This window comes from Diplotaxodon limnothrissa, linkage group LG20 (genome assembly GCF_057381915.1).
Source record: "Diplotaxodon limnothrissa isolate DT_005_m linkage group LG20, D_limnothrissa_male_GT1.1, whole genome shotgun sequence".
In the NCBI taxonomy this organism is placed as follows: domain Eukaryota; kingdom Metazoa; phylum Chordata; class Actinopteri; order Cichliformes; family Cichlidae; genus Diplotaxodon; species Diplotaxodon limnothrissa.
In genome coordinates, this window is record NC_140615.1 from 33,319,122 (window position 1) to 33,338,129 (window position 19,008).

Consider the following 19,008-nt stretch of genomic DNA (forward strand, 5'->3'; position numbering starts at 1 on the left):
TAATCCATCCTCTCACCGTTGAATATTTCAGTCTTAACTGATGCTAAAATGGCTAAAAATGCAGCAACAGTTATGATACAATACCACATGAGGCCTGTCTACTGAGCATATTTTAACTGTCCAGTGTACTCAAGGAGTCTATGTACCATATAATATAATAAAACTGGATTTTAATCCAACAAAATTATAGTTCATGAGTGTTTAGACAATAGATAGAAAAGACAAAAACATGAATGTCAATATACATTAAATGCACAAATTTACTATTTTGTGTTCCCTAGCTCTTTCAACCACTACAGAGAACATTAAAAAAATCTTGGTTTACTGCAAAGGTCTTCAACAACCATGAAAAATATACTGTAACAAACATATTCTCCATTTTATTTTCAGGTTATTCTATCTGTGAAGCAACATGCGTCCAAGTTCCTGGGGGGGAGGTGGAAGTGCACTGTGAGAAACAAACTCAGTCCATGAGTGCTTCACACTGTCCTTTCACTGACTTTCATCTGACAAGCAGTCAAGTCAATGTCAGCCTTACATCCTTCCTTCAAGCCTCCCCTGTGGTTTGGTCCTGTGTGGCGGTGCTCATAAGCAGTCCATTGAAAGAAAATAAAAAAATAAAAGGCAGCAGTGGACAGCTTGGAGGATGCCCTGCTCGTGTTTGAGGCTATACACCAAGCAGCATGCCCATGAAATCTGAACCGTTCTGTATTGTAATGGAAGCACCGGCTGCGTTATCCACAAATATGGAGGTGTACTGCCCAGCCTGCAGAGCAGAAACAAATAAAAATAAATGTAGAAAGAGTGTAGAAGAGTACTTTATGTCTTACTCTTGTGTGTCCCTGAGATCACCTGCAGCTCCAGCAGTCCCTGCACGCTGACAGTGAATATCTTGCTGTTACTTTCCAAGCCAACGATCATCTCCAGTGAACTGCAATCAGATTAAAAAATAACATTTCTGAGTAATTTTCAAACATGTCAAAGCTGCATTCTTTAAAACCCCATGAACTTCATCCAAGTGTAAAAGGCCTTATATTAAAAAGATAGTTAGTCATTGGCCAAATATGCATGCTCACTTTACTGCCAAGTTTTAGATGAGAGGAATTATTCCTTTGACATAGTTTAACGGTAAACAGGGAAACTATGTGTTGATTGTTTATGCCTATTACACATTGGCTTGCGGGGTCTATTGGTAAAATGTCAGGAAAATCAACTGCTCCAAACTAAAAAAACAAACAAACAAAAAAAACCTTGGAAAACAATCAAAATGTATTCTCCATACAAATCCTGGATCTGTATTTTTGAGCCATTTGATTCCACTGATCACATAATACTCTTTAATAGTATTCAAAATGCTGCCATGTGCCACACGTTCCATGGCAAACCAGTAGCTGATGCAAACTGAGAACTTCACCATCAAAGTAAAAGTTGTGTCAATATTGCAAAGAGTGAAACTTTTACTTTGAAGGGGAACAGTCCTTGTTTCTGGACTGCAGGCACTCTTCATAGTTTCACGACCTCTTGGCGAGTAAATGGCAATTATTTGCAGATAAGTCGGCATCTTCATGCAAAACACTGGTGACCATAGCAACCTGCTAGGAAACAAAGCAACCGCAAACAGGTTTTTGGTGCCACACCATGTACCTCTTTGTGACCATTTTTCCCCAGGGGTTGCCACCAACCTCCAGCATCTTCTCGCCAACTGGTTGGGAAATATGTATTTTTCATTCGTGAATTGCGCATGCCATATGGCTGCTGTCCAGCCTTTAGGCCTGTATTATTCAAGTCTTAGCTAGCTTCTTGTGGCAGCTTCAGAATCCATGATACAGTTGTTTGAATAATCTCAATCTTCTTGTTTGACTCTCAGAAAGAAAAGAGCATAAAGACGAGTTTGACCCAAAGGTCAAACTTTTCCTTGAGCAACTGAGCACTCTCAGAGGCTGCACAGATGGCTGTAACATAGCTGCAGCCTTTAACCACACAGTGAGAGCACTGGCTCCTGTTTAGTGGAAAATGATAAATTTTTATGGCAAATCAATCATATTGGCCTTCCCTCCAACTGCCATCACAATGAGCCTCATTTCACATTCTCTGCATTTTCATGAGTGGGAGGGCGAGACTGGCTGGGGCTTTGGCTCAAAAAAGCAAAAGCCAAGCACTCTTTTGGGTTAAGTAACCCATCATAATAATATTATTTATGCATTCCCCTCATTGTACCACACTGAAAGGGAGGCTGTGGAGCTCTGCACAGTCCAGGGGAGACTTCAGGGAACAATTCATTTCAACAGCTTTCACTGACTTTATGTAAATAGAAATTTTGAAATACTGGAAAGAATTTGGATTTGGTATGGTTTTGTAAAAACATAAAATAAAATAAATGTCCTTCAGGCCCACCCTATCTGATGCTTCGTTATTTGCCTCGCACATCCCAAACTAGAGCAGTTCTCTGCTGTGCTGTTGTATGTAACAGGCTGCCTGCAGTGTCAAAGGTGAGTCTATAAAGATTAGTTAGGCGACAAGGACAAGGCCTCTAAATGAGAGGACATTTCCTTTTAGAGACCTGCTCTGTTTTTATACAGGAAATGCCAAACTGGTTCCACACAAAGTGTAACAGACAACCCCTTTTACAGCTCGTAACTTCTGGTGAAAGTTAAGGAAGCATTAAACACCACTAAAATATGACTGTGAGAGGAGAAAAGCCAAACGTAAATTGACAAAACAAGAATCTCAAGAATGCAAAGGATGACTGTAGTAATATTGAAACCTACTCAAGATTGATTTTATTTGTGATTGGTGGCGATATTATTCACTAACGTGCCAAAACTACATTGTTTCAAAGATTAGGTGCATAATTGAGGGGATTTGGGGGTGAGTCTGTAGGAGACTGAGCTTCAGGATATTTAACAACCTTACAGGATACATACGTGTATCTGTGGCAGAGGGATTCGATGCAGATCAACACCCGAATATTGTCCCTGGCCTTAAGCTGGCTCTTGCTCCTCTTCACCTCATTGTGATCTGTAAAATGGTCAGTGATCAATTAAGATAGGACAGCAAGAGTTACAAAAGTAGCTAAAACATCAAAAAGAGTCTATAAGGTTAGAACAGGCTAAAATACAAGACAAAGACGAAACAGCATAGGTCAATAAGGCTAAAACTACACTAGAAACAAGAAAAAACTCTTAACATTTCAAGATTGAAGTGCAAAGGTTATGAAAAAAAGGAAACTTTACAAGAAAAAAATTGTAAATTTGTGGGGATGTGATTTTTGCTTCTGAACGTGTTACTTTAATCTTTTCCTTTGACATTTTACCCCCATTTCTTTTTCTTTTAACAGATGCAATATGTCATTTCAATAAAAAAAAGGATCATTGCATAAAGGATTACCAAGATTTAAGTTATCCTTTATATGTAGGAGTCTTAAAGGTATAAATCTTAAACTGAATTTCGATAGCCTTCAGTGTTAGTGATAGACTGACATGCACCCCGCCTTTCAACCTATGACAGCTGGGAAAGGCTCCCGTGCTCTGCAACCCTAAGTTGGATAAATGGTTAAGAAAATGGGCCTCACAGTATGTATATCTATATACTATAATCACCTTCTTAATTATAAACAGGCAATTAAATGACTGGATTTCCACACGTAAGGGTTCAAATCAACTTTTATAAATGAACTTTTTAGGGATTTATAGTTGCAATGATACATCAGTTTAGTCTAGTGTTACGGTTTCAGCCACACTATTTACTGTAGCTCAAACATTTCCCACTACTCCTAATTTAGACATTAAACAAACGGTGGATTAATGGTGAAGTGGTGACGCATTTATTACAAGCTAACACCAATTCTTAAAAACCCATCTATAATACAAAGCCAAGGATCATTTTTTTCATGTCCGACAATGGGCCAGATTTCAAACATTCAAGGATCAGAAGATGATAAGATGACAATGAAGTGGTCAGACGAATGAGACGCTACTTTTTATTTGCACTGGACGAAAAATCATATCGCAGCTTCTTATGGCACGAGAAGTGGTTCGTCAAACAAACAGAGCTTGTTTGGGTGTTCTGTAAACAGTTGCTTCTCTGCTAAGCTGCTCAGAGAGTCTCTGCTTCAGCGAGGTTTCAATAATGTGTGTATGTATGAACTTGATTAGAATCAAGGCTTCTTTTCTTATCACAAAACTGTGATAAGTTTAACTGTTTTAACAAAGCCAACAAAAGCATGAAGAGGAGAATGGAAGCATGCCCTCACTCCTTAGTGGAGGTCTAATCATCTGGGTGGTCTATTAGTGAGCAGGGGCTTTAAGGCTTTGCTATATTACAGTAATAAGCTTTATAGGAAAGTTACTGTGATTTACCAATATGGACATTAGCAGAGAACTGGTAGATCCCTGTGATGGGAGCTGTGAACCTCCCAGTCGACTGGTCCATTCCCGACCCTCTGAGGAAAGCTCCTTTAGCAGGCGGCTGGAAGCACAGGAAAAAAAAGATTATGGATTATGGATATGTTTTATGGCAACAGTATACAGGACCACAAAATAAAGGCCCAGCTACAGAGCACTAAGTACGGTATGTCTTCTGTGTGTGCTTCCAGGGCACTTTAGCAGAAACAATCCTACAGCCACTGCCCTTTCTCATCACTGTGGCACAGTTATGACAGAACTGCTTCCATGGCTCATTTATGCACAAGGTGTTGCATGGATTATGGCATTAATGAGACAAGGCTGTTCCATTTTTCACATGGAGGTTTACTGATGTGAAGGAGCATAAGCTATTTTCGCCTGTTCCCTTATCCATATTGGGTCGCCACGATGGGTAGCAACACATGTTAGATTTGGCAGATTTTTTTCTTTACTCTTCCTGATGCAACCCCAAAGGAATTTGTGCGTCCTCCCCAGGTCAAACCAGGGATTTTTCACTCGTTACACAAACATGCAGCTACTAAACCTAAATGTTGATGTAGCATGGGAACGCTGAGGACCAGGCAGGAGGAGAATAGCAAATCAAAGTGATAAATAGGAGATTGCTGGTAGGAGTGGGGACTGCTCCCGGCCATCTTGATAGACTGTGAACTGTGTTCCCCATATGGGCTGGATTGATCCATCCACTTTTTTGGCAGGAATTTAAAACATGCCTAACTGGCAGTGACTATTGGTTATTTTACCCGCCCTTTATATACCACTGTTTAGTAATTATTAATATTTACATTCTAATGCAACAGTTCCATATTTTATTTTTGGATTACTGCATAATTCCCAGTTCAAAATAATTTATCTTACACTGGACCTTAGTGCAGCAGCCCCCCAGTTCATTGTTTGAAACAAGCTTTTGTAGCACTTTCAATTCAATTCAATTTTACTTATATAGCGCCAAATCACGACAACAGTCACCTCAAAGTTCTTTATATTTTACGGTAGACCCTACAATAATACATAGAGAGAAAAACCCAACCATCATATGAACTTCTATGAGCAAGCACTTTGGTGACAGTGGGAAGGAAAAACTCCCTTTTAACAGGAAGAAACATCCAACAGCACCAGGCTCAGGGAGGGGCGGCCATGTGCCACAATCGGTTGGAGAGAGAAAAGGAAGACAGGACACTTCTACTTTAAGACCACCGTCCCTTTAAACCAAAGTTCTTCTGATTGACTGCTGCTCATAAACAGGTTTGATCGGCGGCTGTTTGTGGCTTCTATAGATTTTTTGTTTTGTTTTATGTGTGTACAAATATTTGCATTAAAAAATGTTAGAAATTTTTAAAAGAGCACACATTGTGTCAAAATTCACAAAATGTGTTATCCCTGAGCACATGCAGCACATGAGTTAAAGTATATCACATTTAACACATGGAGTCTAAACCATGAATCTCTAATAAATAGGGCCCCTGGACTCAGACCTTATTTTTATCCTTTGTCTCATTGTGTGCCTCTATAGTTCTGACTCTGCAAAAATATTAAAACTTTCCAAAGCCATAGTAACACGTCTTCACTAACATAGCTCTGTGTTTGCATGTTTAATAGTGTGCAGAGCCCAATGCACCCTCCTCCAGCCTTGTCAGCTAGTCCTAACTGGGCATAGTTCTTCCACTACAGCATGCTGTTTCAAACAGTGTCTATTTCTGTCCTCTCCCCACTTTATTCCAAGTCTGAGACAGAGTGCCTTTTGTAAGCTGCCCAGAGAGTGATGTGTAGAATAGAAAAAGCTGATATTTTTGACCAAAGAGGCAGTCTGAGTCTTGGAGTGGCACTGCATGCTTTGCCAGTGCCAGTTACCAGTGAGGGGATGATCCCCTCATAATTCTCCCACATGCAAAGTAAGCAGTGATTAGCAAACACTTACTCTTTCAGGGTTACGACAGAGAAACAAAATGTGAAACCCTGCAGAGGATGGTTAGCCAAAACTTTAGTTTTTCAGCCGCAAGCAGGGAACAAAGCTGGACCGATTCATAAACATTTACTCGGCTTCAAACAAACTTACTGTCTGAAAGTTCTGGAGCTCCACCAGAGTCTTCTTGTCGACCACTACGGGTCCCTTGAGCTTGCAGTGGAAAGCTTCTTCTATTCTGCGGTACGAGGTCATCCCCTCCAGGGTGAGGATGGTTGTAGGTAGCTGGCTGGGGCTGATTTGTCTGTCCAAGGCTGCTGTTCGCCTCTCTGTAGCCTCTGACAGAACATGCCCAGCACACAGTGACTCAATTGGATTTTTTTAACTATTCTCTCAGGATTATATTGTAATTTTAAAAAAGGTGTATAACTGTAAGATGAAGAAAAGAACAACCTTGTATCCAATAAAGGAGAATAAATGAATTGGGACAAAAAATCAACAGGCTTCTACCTTTAATCATCTCTTTGAACTCCTGCAGGAGAACTTCCTGAGTTACTTGAGCCCCAGGAGAGCCAGGAGGACCCTGGGGACCTGGAGGACCTGGAGGACCGGGTGGGCCTGGCTAATGGAAGACAGAGACACAAAAAATAATCATGTATCCAACTTAGCATAAAAAGTTTGTACATAAAATGGCTTAAAGTGAACATTTTTGAATAACTGTGGGACAAATAGCCTATCTTCTGGGTTTACCAGTGGTCGTTTGCGTTTGCGACATTTTCCAGGAAAGTTTCCAACGGGTCGTTTCACAAAGTCCATCCATGATCCCAGTGGATCCACCCTCTGGTGATCAGAACCCTGCACCAGAACAGAAGTCTGTATAAATTATTAGCGCAACATGAGTGTCGACTCATAACGTCATGATTGCAATCCACGCACGCCCTCCGTCAAGATTTCAAGTCAGACAAACCTTTAAAAAGTTTATTCAATTTATATAATAATCATATATTTTATAGTAATTTTGGTCAAACAGGGAAATGTCTTTCTTTCTGTCTCTCTTGCTCAGTCAACTGCAACGCTTCTCAACTGCCCATCAGTCACCATCGTCCTCCGAAAGCTTTACCTTGTGCTTATTTTTTCATTCCAGATAATTCACTCGTGTGCCACGTCACTTCTTATTTTGCCCAACAGGCTGGAATGAATGTAAACAAACTTTGTTAAGAGTAGTTGGTTTTTTTTTCTTTTCAGCACATGAAAATTTCCATGAGCACCCTGGTGAAAAATGAGTCTGCCTGTCTATGTGTAATGTCGATTCTGTGGACCGCAAGCCTCAATTACTGTAGTTTATAACAACATGTCAAAGTGGCCAACACTTTCCCCCTCACTAAAAGACAAACCAGTATTTTTTTATTAATACTGCTCATTAGATCTAATGATGGAAAATTTAATAAGTAAGATGGCATGAATATAGTATATAAACAAAGGGTTGTGTGTTTTCCAATCAGGGTGTATGTTCTCAGATAACTAATTAGTAAGAAACTGCTGTTTAGGTGAGTGAGATCTCACGGGGGGAAGTCCTCTGGATGAAACGTTTTTATACGTAGTGCTACAACTTGCTTGTTTTCATTTTGCTATAAAATGTGAGGCTGAATGACTTCCAATCACAGCAAGCTCACAAACTTACCCTAACCCTTCCCCAAATGTCAAGAGTCTTCAGCTGAGATGGAAGAGGAGATAAAGACGAGCCATGAAGGTGAGCTGTCTGAAATGGAATTTGTTTAGGTTTGGCAGCGGGACACGGATCACTTATCTGCTAAACCAACATGCCCCTTTCTTCACCGTTAAAGACTTGCATCTTGTTCCACCGCAACAGAGTAAATCCTTGTGTGTCTTTTTGTTAGGCTGGAATAAAAAACTGTTTCATGTTTGGGGATTTGCAGCACACACACACACCGCTTTTCACTCTCTGATTTTCTCTTTTCTCTGACATCAGGCAAAATAAACCACTTAACAGGCGCTGCATGTCAAACTGATCTTTGTTTTTGTTGCGATTTTGAGGCTTGGAAGACAGATAAAAGGGATTGATTTGGGCAAGAATACCTTTACACTACTCACTCAGTACGGTTTCCAAAAAACTGGAGGCCAAGTTATTTTATGATATTCGTTAACATAACAATACTATAAGCTTTTAAGCAAATGTTTAACAAAGTGTGCTTTTTTTGCTAAAATATAGATGACGAGATTGATACTACTTTTATTTCCATCTCCTAAATATGAAGCAAACACCACTGGCTTGTTAGTTTCTTTTAGCACGAAGACTGAAAACAGAGGGAAACAGTTAATCCAACACTTCAAAAGTAAGAAAATCCAGCAGCTCTCAAGCTCACTGATTCAATGCCAGCTCATAAATAAATAAATACATTTTTATTTATATAGCACCTTTCAAGACAGAATCACAAAGTGCTGCACATAAGATTACAAGTCATGAAAAGATTTAAAAAGAGAAAATAAAACAGGCAAAAAATTAACCAAAAGCAGTTTTAAAAAGGTGAGTTTTGAGTTGTTTTTTAAAAACAGCTACTGAGTCCACAGTTCTTAATGTTTGGGGGAGAGAGTTCCACAGTCTCGGGGCCACAGTGGCAAAAGCTCTGTCACCCTTAGTCCTCCTCTTAGTATTTTTTAAAGCAAGTAAGCCCTGATCAGATGACCTCAAAGACCTGCTAGGGACATAGGGCTGTAGCAGATCAAAGATGTAGGCTGGTGCCAATCTGTGCACAGCTCTGTAGGTCAAGACCAGGATCTTAAAATTGACTCTAAATTTAACAGGAAGCCAGTGTAACTGAGATAACAATGGTGTCACATGTGAGTACTTGGAGGATTTTGTCAAAAGCCTAGCTGCAGCGTTTTGCACAACCTGCAGACGATCCAGAGAACCTTTGCTTAGACACATAAACAGCGAATTGCAATAATCCAAGCGTGACGAAATAAATGCATGTATAGCAATCTCCAGTTCAGAGCAAGATAAAATCGGGCTTAGCTTAGCCACATTTCTTAAATGATAAAAACAAGCCCGAACCAGAGATTTCACATGCCCATCCAATGTGAGACTCGAGTCAAAGGTGACACCTAAATTCCTGATAGAGGATTTAACATAGAGTGAGAGAGGACCGAGAGCTTTCACTATCTGCGATAGAAACCTATCAGGGGCGCATACGAGGACTTCAGTTTTCCCCTCGTTGAGTTGGAGGAAATTTGCAGCCATCCAACGTTTGATTAAATCTAAGCAATCATTCAGACGCTGAAGCTTAGATAAATCCTCGGGCATAAAAGAACAACTGAATATCATCAGCATAACAGTGATAAGAAATGTCCTCAAAAGAGCCTATTATATGCTGGAGGGGGAGAAGATATATTAAAAACAATAAAGGCCCCAAAACTGACCCTTGAGGGACACCATAAGTGAGGGAGGTAGAGGATGACCTAAAATCGGAGACTGCCACAGAAAAGGATTGGTGATGGAGATAAGAGGAGAACCACTCTAATGCAGTTCCAGATACACCAACCCAATTTTTCAGCCTTTCAATGAGGATGTGATGGTCCAACATGAGTAGAACAGAGCATTTTCCTGCATCATTATTCATCAAGACCTATGAACCTATGAACGTGTCACATTATTTTCAATGTGCATGGTTCAGGCAGTTTTAGTATCTGAGCCCAGTATTGGAACCAATCAGCTAGTCTCAAATATTTTGGGGCTCTGAATGAATAGAGATGTAAAAACAAATGAAAACCTAAATTGTTTACAGACAATAGGCAACGGCCTTCCGTGCTCTGTATCCAGATTTTACCTTTACTCAACTACAGGCTGCTCAAATGTGACTGGTGGCTATTACTCGAACCTAATACAGACTAACAAACATGCTCATATTTGGATGTCTGTTTATAGAGATTATTCTGCACCTAAACAAATGGTTTTATTCCTAGACTGAAAAGTGAAAACAAACCTTACGTTGACCTTAGAGGGATAAAAAAGAATCCAAAAATAGGACGCAAGTCTCGGTTCAATTCTGCTTCATCTATATAAAATATGAAGCAAATCACAAACAATCCTCCCAAGGAACTTTATATTGTCAGGTGAAGATCCTACTATAATGGAGAGACGCGCAAGAGAGAAAGACAGCATGCCCCTGGCAACAGTGGGAAGGAAAAACTCCCTTTTAACAGGAAGCAACCTCTAGCAAGAACACACTCAGGTTGGAGGGGGCAGCCGTCAGTCGCACTGACAGTGACAGATTTATGCCATCATCTCCTAACATCCATCCAGTCCCCACGGTATTTTCTTTTAATTTAACAAAAAGCAAACAAACAAAAAACATGATTTCTATAAATTATTTCATCGCTGCCCTCCAGTAGACTGGTAACCAGTCTAGGGTGTACCCCACTTGTCACCTTATGACAGCTGGAGAGGCTCCGGTGCTTAAAAAAACAAATATAACTGAGCTTAACAGGTCCTGGACTTTCTGATAGAGCCAGATTATATCTTTCCAGTCTATATACTATGCTATGTTAGCCACCTGCTGGCTGTAAGTTTGATTTATAAATCTGTCAAACTCTCAACAACAAAACAATATTAATGTAACATACCAGCTCTGTGAGCTTGAATAAATACTATAAATCAACATGCTGATGCTGGAACTGTAGACAACTCAGTACAATCTGAAACAGACCCACAATGAGATGATGAGGCGGACCGGCAGGCTCTCAACTGAGAAAAAGTAAACACTTAACATTTGTTCTTGGTCAGTGTCAAAGATATAAAACTGTTAATTTGGCTCACACATGTGCCCGGTAATTACACCTCTTATCATTGCCAGGAAATCAGCATGCTCTGAGCTTGGCATCCTCTTTAATACACACCATTGCAATTAAACCATTAAACCCTTGCCCTGAAGGATTTTCTGTGCTCAAAGAAGAAAGGCTTTGACCACGGTAATTATAACCTTCATTTCTAAGCTAAAATATAACTGCAAATCACTGTATAAATAATTTAATCATCAACTTTAGAAACTTTTTTCTATAAAATATACTGTGCTCTCTTTGTGTCTGTTTCTACTGTCAGTAAAGTGCATCACTTGCCAAAAATTGTCTGATTCATTGCATGCAGCTGGGTGTATGTCTCAACCGAGAACTTCAAAGACTCCACACATGCAGACATGAAAACCATATTGCTGTATGACAAAGAAGAACCTGTCGAAAGGCCTTCAATCCCTCACTCGCTGCTATGCTGTAAAGTAAACTATAGATTCCTTTGCATAGCTCAGTATCAGCACGTATAGGTGACGAACAAACAGGGAGGGGATCCAGGTATACGTCGTAGAGTTGATGAAGAACACCGGGGCTCTGGCTTTGATCACCGCTGATGTGTGAGTGCCTCAAAGTGGCCTCGTCTCTCAGCGGGTATGAGCACACGCCTTTCCAACGCAGACCATGAGAATGTGTCAGGTATTCTGTCTGAAGGTGGGAAACGTTAAATCTTTTAGACAGTGTTTACCCTGGTCGATGATGGGGCTCTAAATCACGTCTCATTACTCAGACTCTCATCTTAAGAATGTAAAGTCTAATATCTATGGATGGATGTTAATTTAATCCATTAAATTATGATTTTAATTGTTTCTGGCAGAGAAAATATCAAATCCATCTCAGCGATTTTAAAGTTCACAAACGACTTATGACTATATCTTATTTGTTATGCAAAAAAACAATACAATTCACTCTTCTGAGTTTTCTGCACAGATTAAACAAGTTACCTTGTTTCCCCCTGCTACTATCTCTGGAGCTTAATTTCAACTTGTAGTTGTACAAGCATGAATGCATGGTCATTTGGGGATTTTAATTTGAGCAGTTCTTGGCCAGCACGGTGATGCAGTCGTTAGCAGTGTTCGCTCTGTTGCCTCACAGCAAGAAGGTCCTGACTTCAACTCCAGTATCTGTCCAGGGCCTCAACCTGATGTTCTCCCTGCAGGTTTGGGTTCGGTTAATCTGTGATTCTAAAGGTGTAAATGTGAGTGCAAATCGTTGTATGTCTCTCTGGCCAGCGTAAGATTGTACCCTCCCTTTCGCTCGATGGCAGCTGGGATAGGCTACGGCCCCTCTGCGACTCTGATAAGTATAAGTGGAAGAGGCTGGATGGGGCTCCTCTTCTTCTAGAGTGGAATGATTATAGAGCATTCATCTTTAATGACTTTTAAATAGAGGAATTGTTGCACAATTTTGACTTTGTGGTGTTCCCTAATCTAATATTCATACACTCACTTAGTGGTAATGAAGGTTCTATAAAGTCTTTTAATACGACAAGGCAAGGCCTATAACCTTTTTCATTATTGACCATGATTGACTACAACTGGTACTTTTTCTTCACCGGCATAAAAAAGATGTGTTTGACAGCACTCGTTGGACTGACCAATAGTTTATTTTTTCGCAGTGTAGGAACAAAAACCACTTGACTATGTTTAGTCTAATTTCTCTAAACAGACATCTGAATGTGCAGAAAAACAAACTGGTACTAAAAGCTGTTCTGTTTTGTTTGTTCTTAGAATAATAGGAAAGTCTAAGCAACTTCAAATCCTAGGTGAGTACAAGTTATTCTAATGTGCCACCACTTTGCCAAGGACTGGAAGAAAACCCAAACTGTCACCCTCAGATAAGAGGAAATTGGTCAGGATATTCAGGAACAATCCAGGAACCACCAAGGCCTCAAGCCTGCCATGAATTGGAAAACACCGGAACACCAGCGTCATGATCAACAGTGAAGCCAGTTTTTTATCATCGTGGAATGAGAAGATGCCGACTAAATAAGCAGGCCCTGCTCCAAAATGAACACCTTCAGGTTTGACCTGAAATTTGGTCACCCACACAGAAACTGACCGATTTGGCCACAATCACAAGAGGTTTGATGGGAGGAGTTAAGGGGAAGTTTTTAAACCTAAGAATACTACAGCAGCAGGCACTTAGGGTGGAGGTAGTGTCATGCTATGGTTCTGTTTTGCTGCCTGTGGTACTGGTACATTGCACAAAAGTAACAATACAAAAGTTTACATCTTATAAGTAAAATGCTTGCATTCAATATTTTGCCTAAAAAGAGAACTTTTAGTTCATTTGTTTATAGGTTATTTATTTATCGAAATTTGGTAGCTATAGTTTGGCTTAGCATAAAACTGGGAAACAGAGAAACAGCTAACATTGCTGTGTCTTAAGATACAAAAGTTTATCTGCAAGCAACTCTAAAGCTCATTCATTAATGCATAATTTGATCTTGTATTATAAAACAAGACAAAATCAAAAGCCTGGCTAGCTGTGCTTCCTGTCTGTGGTCATCAGCTTGAGCTAAGCGACCCAGCTCTAAATGGCAGAGAGAAAGAAATCCTGTAATTTATTTTATTTATTTCATAATATTGTTAAGTAAAGCTTGTCAGTGTTTTAGGATTAAGAATAAAAATACATGTTTTCAGTGTGTGTGTTACCATTATGTAAGTGTTAAAGCTGATGCATTAGTTATTTATAGAGAAATGAGAAAGAGGCAACTTTTCTGATTTCATCAAAAAGTAAGTGTTCATTTTGCATGAGAGCAATTTTTAAAATATCTTTATTCTTTTCTATTCCTTTTTCAAATTGGTAGTTTTTACTGCTTCATGTTCAAAATCTTTAACAGAGTGAAGTAAAAAGCACAATAGTTGCTTCTTAAACCGAATAAAGTTGAGTACGAAGCAAACAAACTTCAAATACTGAAGTGAAAGTGCTTAAATATTGTGCAGTACTTATTATTTGAGCAAATACACCAAATCATTTTCCACTGCTTGTGCCTGGCATCCATGTCTTACCATAAGAGTGAAGATAGATGGTTTTATTAACCAGCAGCATGGTGAGTTTAGAGCTTTTGGATCAATTAGTGGATCAGTTGTGATGATTGTTGATCATTCGCAGAAGCCTATAAGATTTTATTATCCACAGAAGACCGACCTGGGCCTGCACAAATAAATCTTTTCGTACGACGCTTTAAATGTGTTTGTCATGTATTTTGGGGAAAATTAAGTAGGATTTATTTGAAGCAATAAAATGGGAAATATTTCCCTGGGGCAGCGTGCCACCAAAAACACAAACACAACTGTTAAAACATGTCTCTGGGGCTGCAACCAGATACTGAAACTCTACTCTTCTGCAGGCAGCTCCTGAATTCTTCCGTGTGCGTACAAAAAAACTTATCTTATTTTCACTTCTGCCTTATCTGTTTTTCTACCTGCTCGTACACACTCGACAACATGAAACATTTTGCTGATGATAAAAGTGTTCCGCATGCAGGTTTAAGGTTGGACAGGATGATTAAGAGTCATCTCTAATCCCTTGTTTTTACATCCCTGCACTGCTCCCTGTGCAGTCATCCATGCATGGGTGGAAGTGCCTTACGCTGGGCCAACACCGCCCCAGAAGGCAGGGATCCCCAGGCTGTGTGGGACGAGGGGATCCTGCTAACCTGCGTGCATCTCAGTTGTCATGCATCCGCCCACGTGTTCCCCACCGCTGCGCTTCACAGACACAGATTGATTCGAAGATTTATCACTGAAGAGGTAAATACAGTTAAGCATGCAATGTTGACTCGGCTCTCTGCACACTGTGTTATTACTCAATTGGCAAACACAGTGTGCAAAACATAATTACTCTATCACACAGGGGCATATTTGGAAGTGTAAATTAAATGTAGTTATTATTTAATGATAAGGTCAAACATTCTTCTCATAATATGTCCTGAGCTTTTTTCTAACTGCCTCTTTGTTGTCCCAACAAAGTTGCACTTCTAGCATACGAGAGAAAGTGAATAAATTTGTGTTTATGCTCAAGACAATCTCAGCTTCCTCTTCATATAAAAAGCAATCTAAGCTGAAAGACACTTTGATCGTTGTGTCACATCTGTTTTGTGTACAAATTATAGCTTTGAAATTGGAAGTGAGTGCTCATTTTCCCTGTGGTAGGTAAAATGAGCTGTTGAAAAGCATTACCTATGCTGTGCCATCACAGATCACAGTTTGCCACTTCACAGTAAAAACTCATGAGATCTTCCTCTTTTTACATGATTCCAATACTGTTCTGGACTATGTTATATAACCACATACTAGGAACGCTCCTGGTGACTAATTTACAAGTCACTTGAATGCAAGAAAAGAGTCCAAATTTAGCAAAACTGAATCTGTCCAAGGAGCAATCCGGCAATGTTCTGCCCTTTATCCAGTTTTCGGTCGTTGGGGCAGCAGTCTAGGTAGACAAGCCCAGACCTCCCTCTCCCCAGCCACTTCTCCCAGCTCATCCGAGGGAACATCAAGACATTCCCAAGCCCGCTGAGAGATATAATCCCTCCAGTGTGTCCTCGGTTTCTAGCTAGCATTAACACAAGCTAACATTGACCCGGGTAGTCATTATATTCAAGGTACAATAAAAAATAAGTAGAGTGGTTGCTCCTCCACATCGAAAAGAGCCAATTGAGGGTGTTTGGACATCTGACTAGGATGCCCCCTGGAAATTTGAGGCAGACTCAGGACCCGCTTGGGAATGTCTCGGTGTCCCCCTGAATGAGCTGGAGAAGGTGGCTAGGGTGAGGGAAGTTTGAGCTTCTCTGCTGAGAGTGCTGTCCCCACAAATCAAACCCAGATAAGCAGCAGAGAATGAATGGATGCATGGATGGATGCATGGATGGATAATAAATCAGCTAATCAAACCTGAAGAAATACATAGCACTATATACTTATACACTATATACAATACTTTGCCTCTTCCTCACTCATATCGGAGTGCGCTGTATATGCATCTACATTATCGGTTCTCAGTAAAATCCTGCCATGATTAATGACCTCTGCAGTTGGTTTTTGTTTAAGCCACAGTTGATGAATTTACTGCTGAAGTTCTGGATATAGCAGTTACAGAAACATGACCAACTCATGATAAGAATCAGGCAAGATTAAGGGATTTTTATATAAATCCAGCATCAACCTGAAGCTGCAGACAAAATCCAAATAAAACAGCCGCTCTGTGTCTGGGAGGTGAAAACACAACAGTGTGGTTTATTTTACTGCCCAAGTTCAGATGTAACGCAAAACAGTGTTTGTTATTTGTTTCTTTTTCCCTCTGTTTTATGACTCCATTAGGTTAAATAAGCATAACCTTTTTGACTGTCTGACAGGCTGAAACTAGAGTTTACTGTGGACTCTTCACACCAACGGTGGGAGGTGTGTGCTCTCACAGTGGCCTTGTTTCCTGAGGGACTCAGTTTTGTCTCAATGTGTGGGTTGATCCAAAAGGTCCCACACGCCGCTGTATTAATCATCACTACAGATGAGAGAGAGGAAACAAAAACCCTCACCTCAGGCTAAACCCAGCCATTACTCAACACGCCAGGCGTGATGTTTGACTTGACTCCCTCCATTACAGTCATCACAGATCCTTCACTGCGCTCGGCAATGACAGATTCCTCTCATCTTTAGAGCAGGGTGCACAATAAGCCTTGTACTTTTAACGCACTGTACTAAACCTCTGAGACGTGACGGCTCGCAGAGATCACGGTTGTTTGAAATGTTCATCATCTCATTAAAAAAATTCCTCTCACAGCGTAGCTCCACACCTCACTGTTGTGATCACTTTCAAATGGAAAATCTCCAGAGGAATGCAGGGTTTGACTGCCCACTGCCAGCAGCCCACACACAGGATTGGTCAGATAGAAAACGAATGCCATCATAAGAACTGTTTCCACTGGGCACAAGGGGGAAAAAATGTAAATTTGGAGTGTAAATGTTTGGCTTGTTTGAGAATACAAATTGCTTGCCAAGACAGCTCCAATGGACGTGCTGTTTTCTCTGAGCCCTAACAGATGTGTAATAGGATAAACTAACAAACTACCCAAGACAAGCAAGTTTACCACTTTTCATGATGTGTGGCATGCTTTTTTTTTCTTTCTCTATACCCGCCAAAAGAAACCCAGAAAGAGTGGCACTGACAAATGCAACCTTCAATGCAACCTCTTCCACAGATGTCACGCTTAAATCTCAGGTTCTATCAGAGGTGACAGTGTTTGGCAAAGACACTGTCGGGCATAACACTGCGTCTTAAGAGTGATTATGCCATTACCCTGTGATTGTGGGAGATGAGATGAAAAGAATGTTAGAGAGGGAGGCAAAGGGGGATAATCCTCACAGAGGTGTTCCCTTTCAGGGCCCTTTCTATGGGGCTTTGTGAGGGGCTTACACGGCATGCTGCCCCAGTTTTCAGGGCCACACCGCCCCTATCGGATGTCCCAGACACAGCGGAGTCGGGGTAGGCCTGTGAATGACAGCGTCAATGGGCTGGGAAAAACATCACCACAGGTACTATAATACCTCTCCAGCTAACTTTCCCAGGAGTCACATCACTGCCTACAAGGCAATCCAAGAGCAGCAGTGTTTGTGAGGACACCCTGCTCCCTGTGGGACGAGGCAGACCAGCGAGATCCCGATGGGGTGCAATCTTCAGCAAGATTCAGGGCTGACACAAGGTCATCCTTCATAGCTGTTGTTTTTACTGGGCGAACCAAGTCAAATAAACAGCGCCAGGCCACAACCACCTACAAAGTGTTCTTAGAGACACAAAGAAGACCTCACTGTGTGGTTTCTAGAAGAGGGGGGAAAGGAGTGGAGGTTACCGCGAGACTGGCTGGTATATAGGGCAGTGAGAGTTACATGAGAATGCCAACATAATGGGTGGGCTGAAAGCAAAACAAATAGCCTGTTGGAAAGTTTCACAAATATGCAACACCAGCAATAAACCAATAAATAACAGAGTCAAGGGCCGACTGTTGCTCCTGAAAATGGAAGTGTACCGCAGCAATGTTGTTATGTAAGCGGGATTCATTTCTAATAAAAACACTGTTCTTGTGTTGAGAGGTTTGTAAATACCTCATCTCGCTTTACTGCACCCTGAATTGTTCACATAAGCTGAAACACTGGAGGCAGGCACCCGCAGCGCACACTAATTGACGCATTGATCACCCTTTAGATGTCCACATTCCTGGCATGCCTTGGGAAGTCATCTATTTAGAGCTTCACACATTTTGGTCCGTCAAACTGTATGAGGCCTGACCTGGCAGGGCACACCTGCCCCGACCTTTGCCACACTTTATTTATCTATTTCTATACAGCCTGTGCTGACAGGTATATGTCACATATCTGCAAGGCAACCTTAAACTAATCTGAAGTCCTAAATATATATTAAAAAGAAATTGCATTGGAATTTAATACCTTGATGGTCCCACCAACTTCTTCACTGTTGGATAGAGTTGTGTTGTACGTCTCTGTGTGCTGTGGAGTGGGCTCCTTTGGCCTCTTCCTCTCCTTCTTGGCATCCACTCCATCTAGAAGGACACACTGGGTCCAGAACACCACAGCCACTACGGCCAGAGGCATAGCCCCACACCACATCTTCACAGTCTTTCAATCAGCACCTGAATCCCTGCAGAAACAACCCGAATCTTCTGGAAAAGGACCAGTCGTGTGGTTGGACGCAAGCTGAAGATGCCCACGAGGCTTACAAACACAAGAGACTGGAGGAATGCAGCTTCAGGGACTCCCTGTCCAAGAGACTGTCTGACTGACTGCTGCTCCCCTCTTGATGAGC

At 41.0% G+C, this 19,008-nt stretch overlaps 1 protein-coding gene across 1 annotated transcript; it reads right to left on the reverse strand.

Moving 5' to 3' along the window:
- Positions 1–625: 625 nt before the first annotated feature.
- Positions 626–18,812, reverse strand: c1qtnf12 (C1q and TNF related 12). Its single transcript, XM_085345112.1, has 8 exons — positions 18,633–18,812; positions 7,075–7,179; positions 6,835–6,946; positions 6,478–6,662; positions 4,359–4,467; positions 2,925–3,018; positions 853–931; positions 626–766 (listed from the first exon to the last, which is right to left on the reverse strand). Exons 1-8 carry the CDS (start codon positions 18,810–18,812, stop codon positions 668–670), a joined length of 963 nt encoding a protein of 320 aa, XP_085201238.1. The 3' UTR covers positions 626–667.
- Between the last annotated feature and the right edge of the window lie 196 nt (positions 18,813–19,008).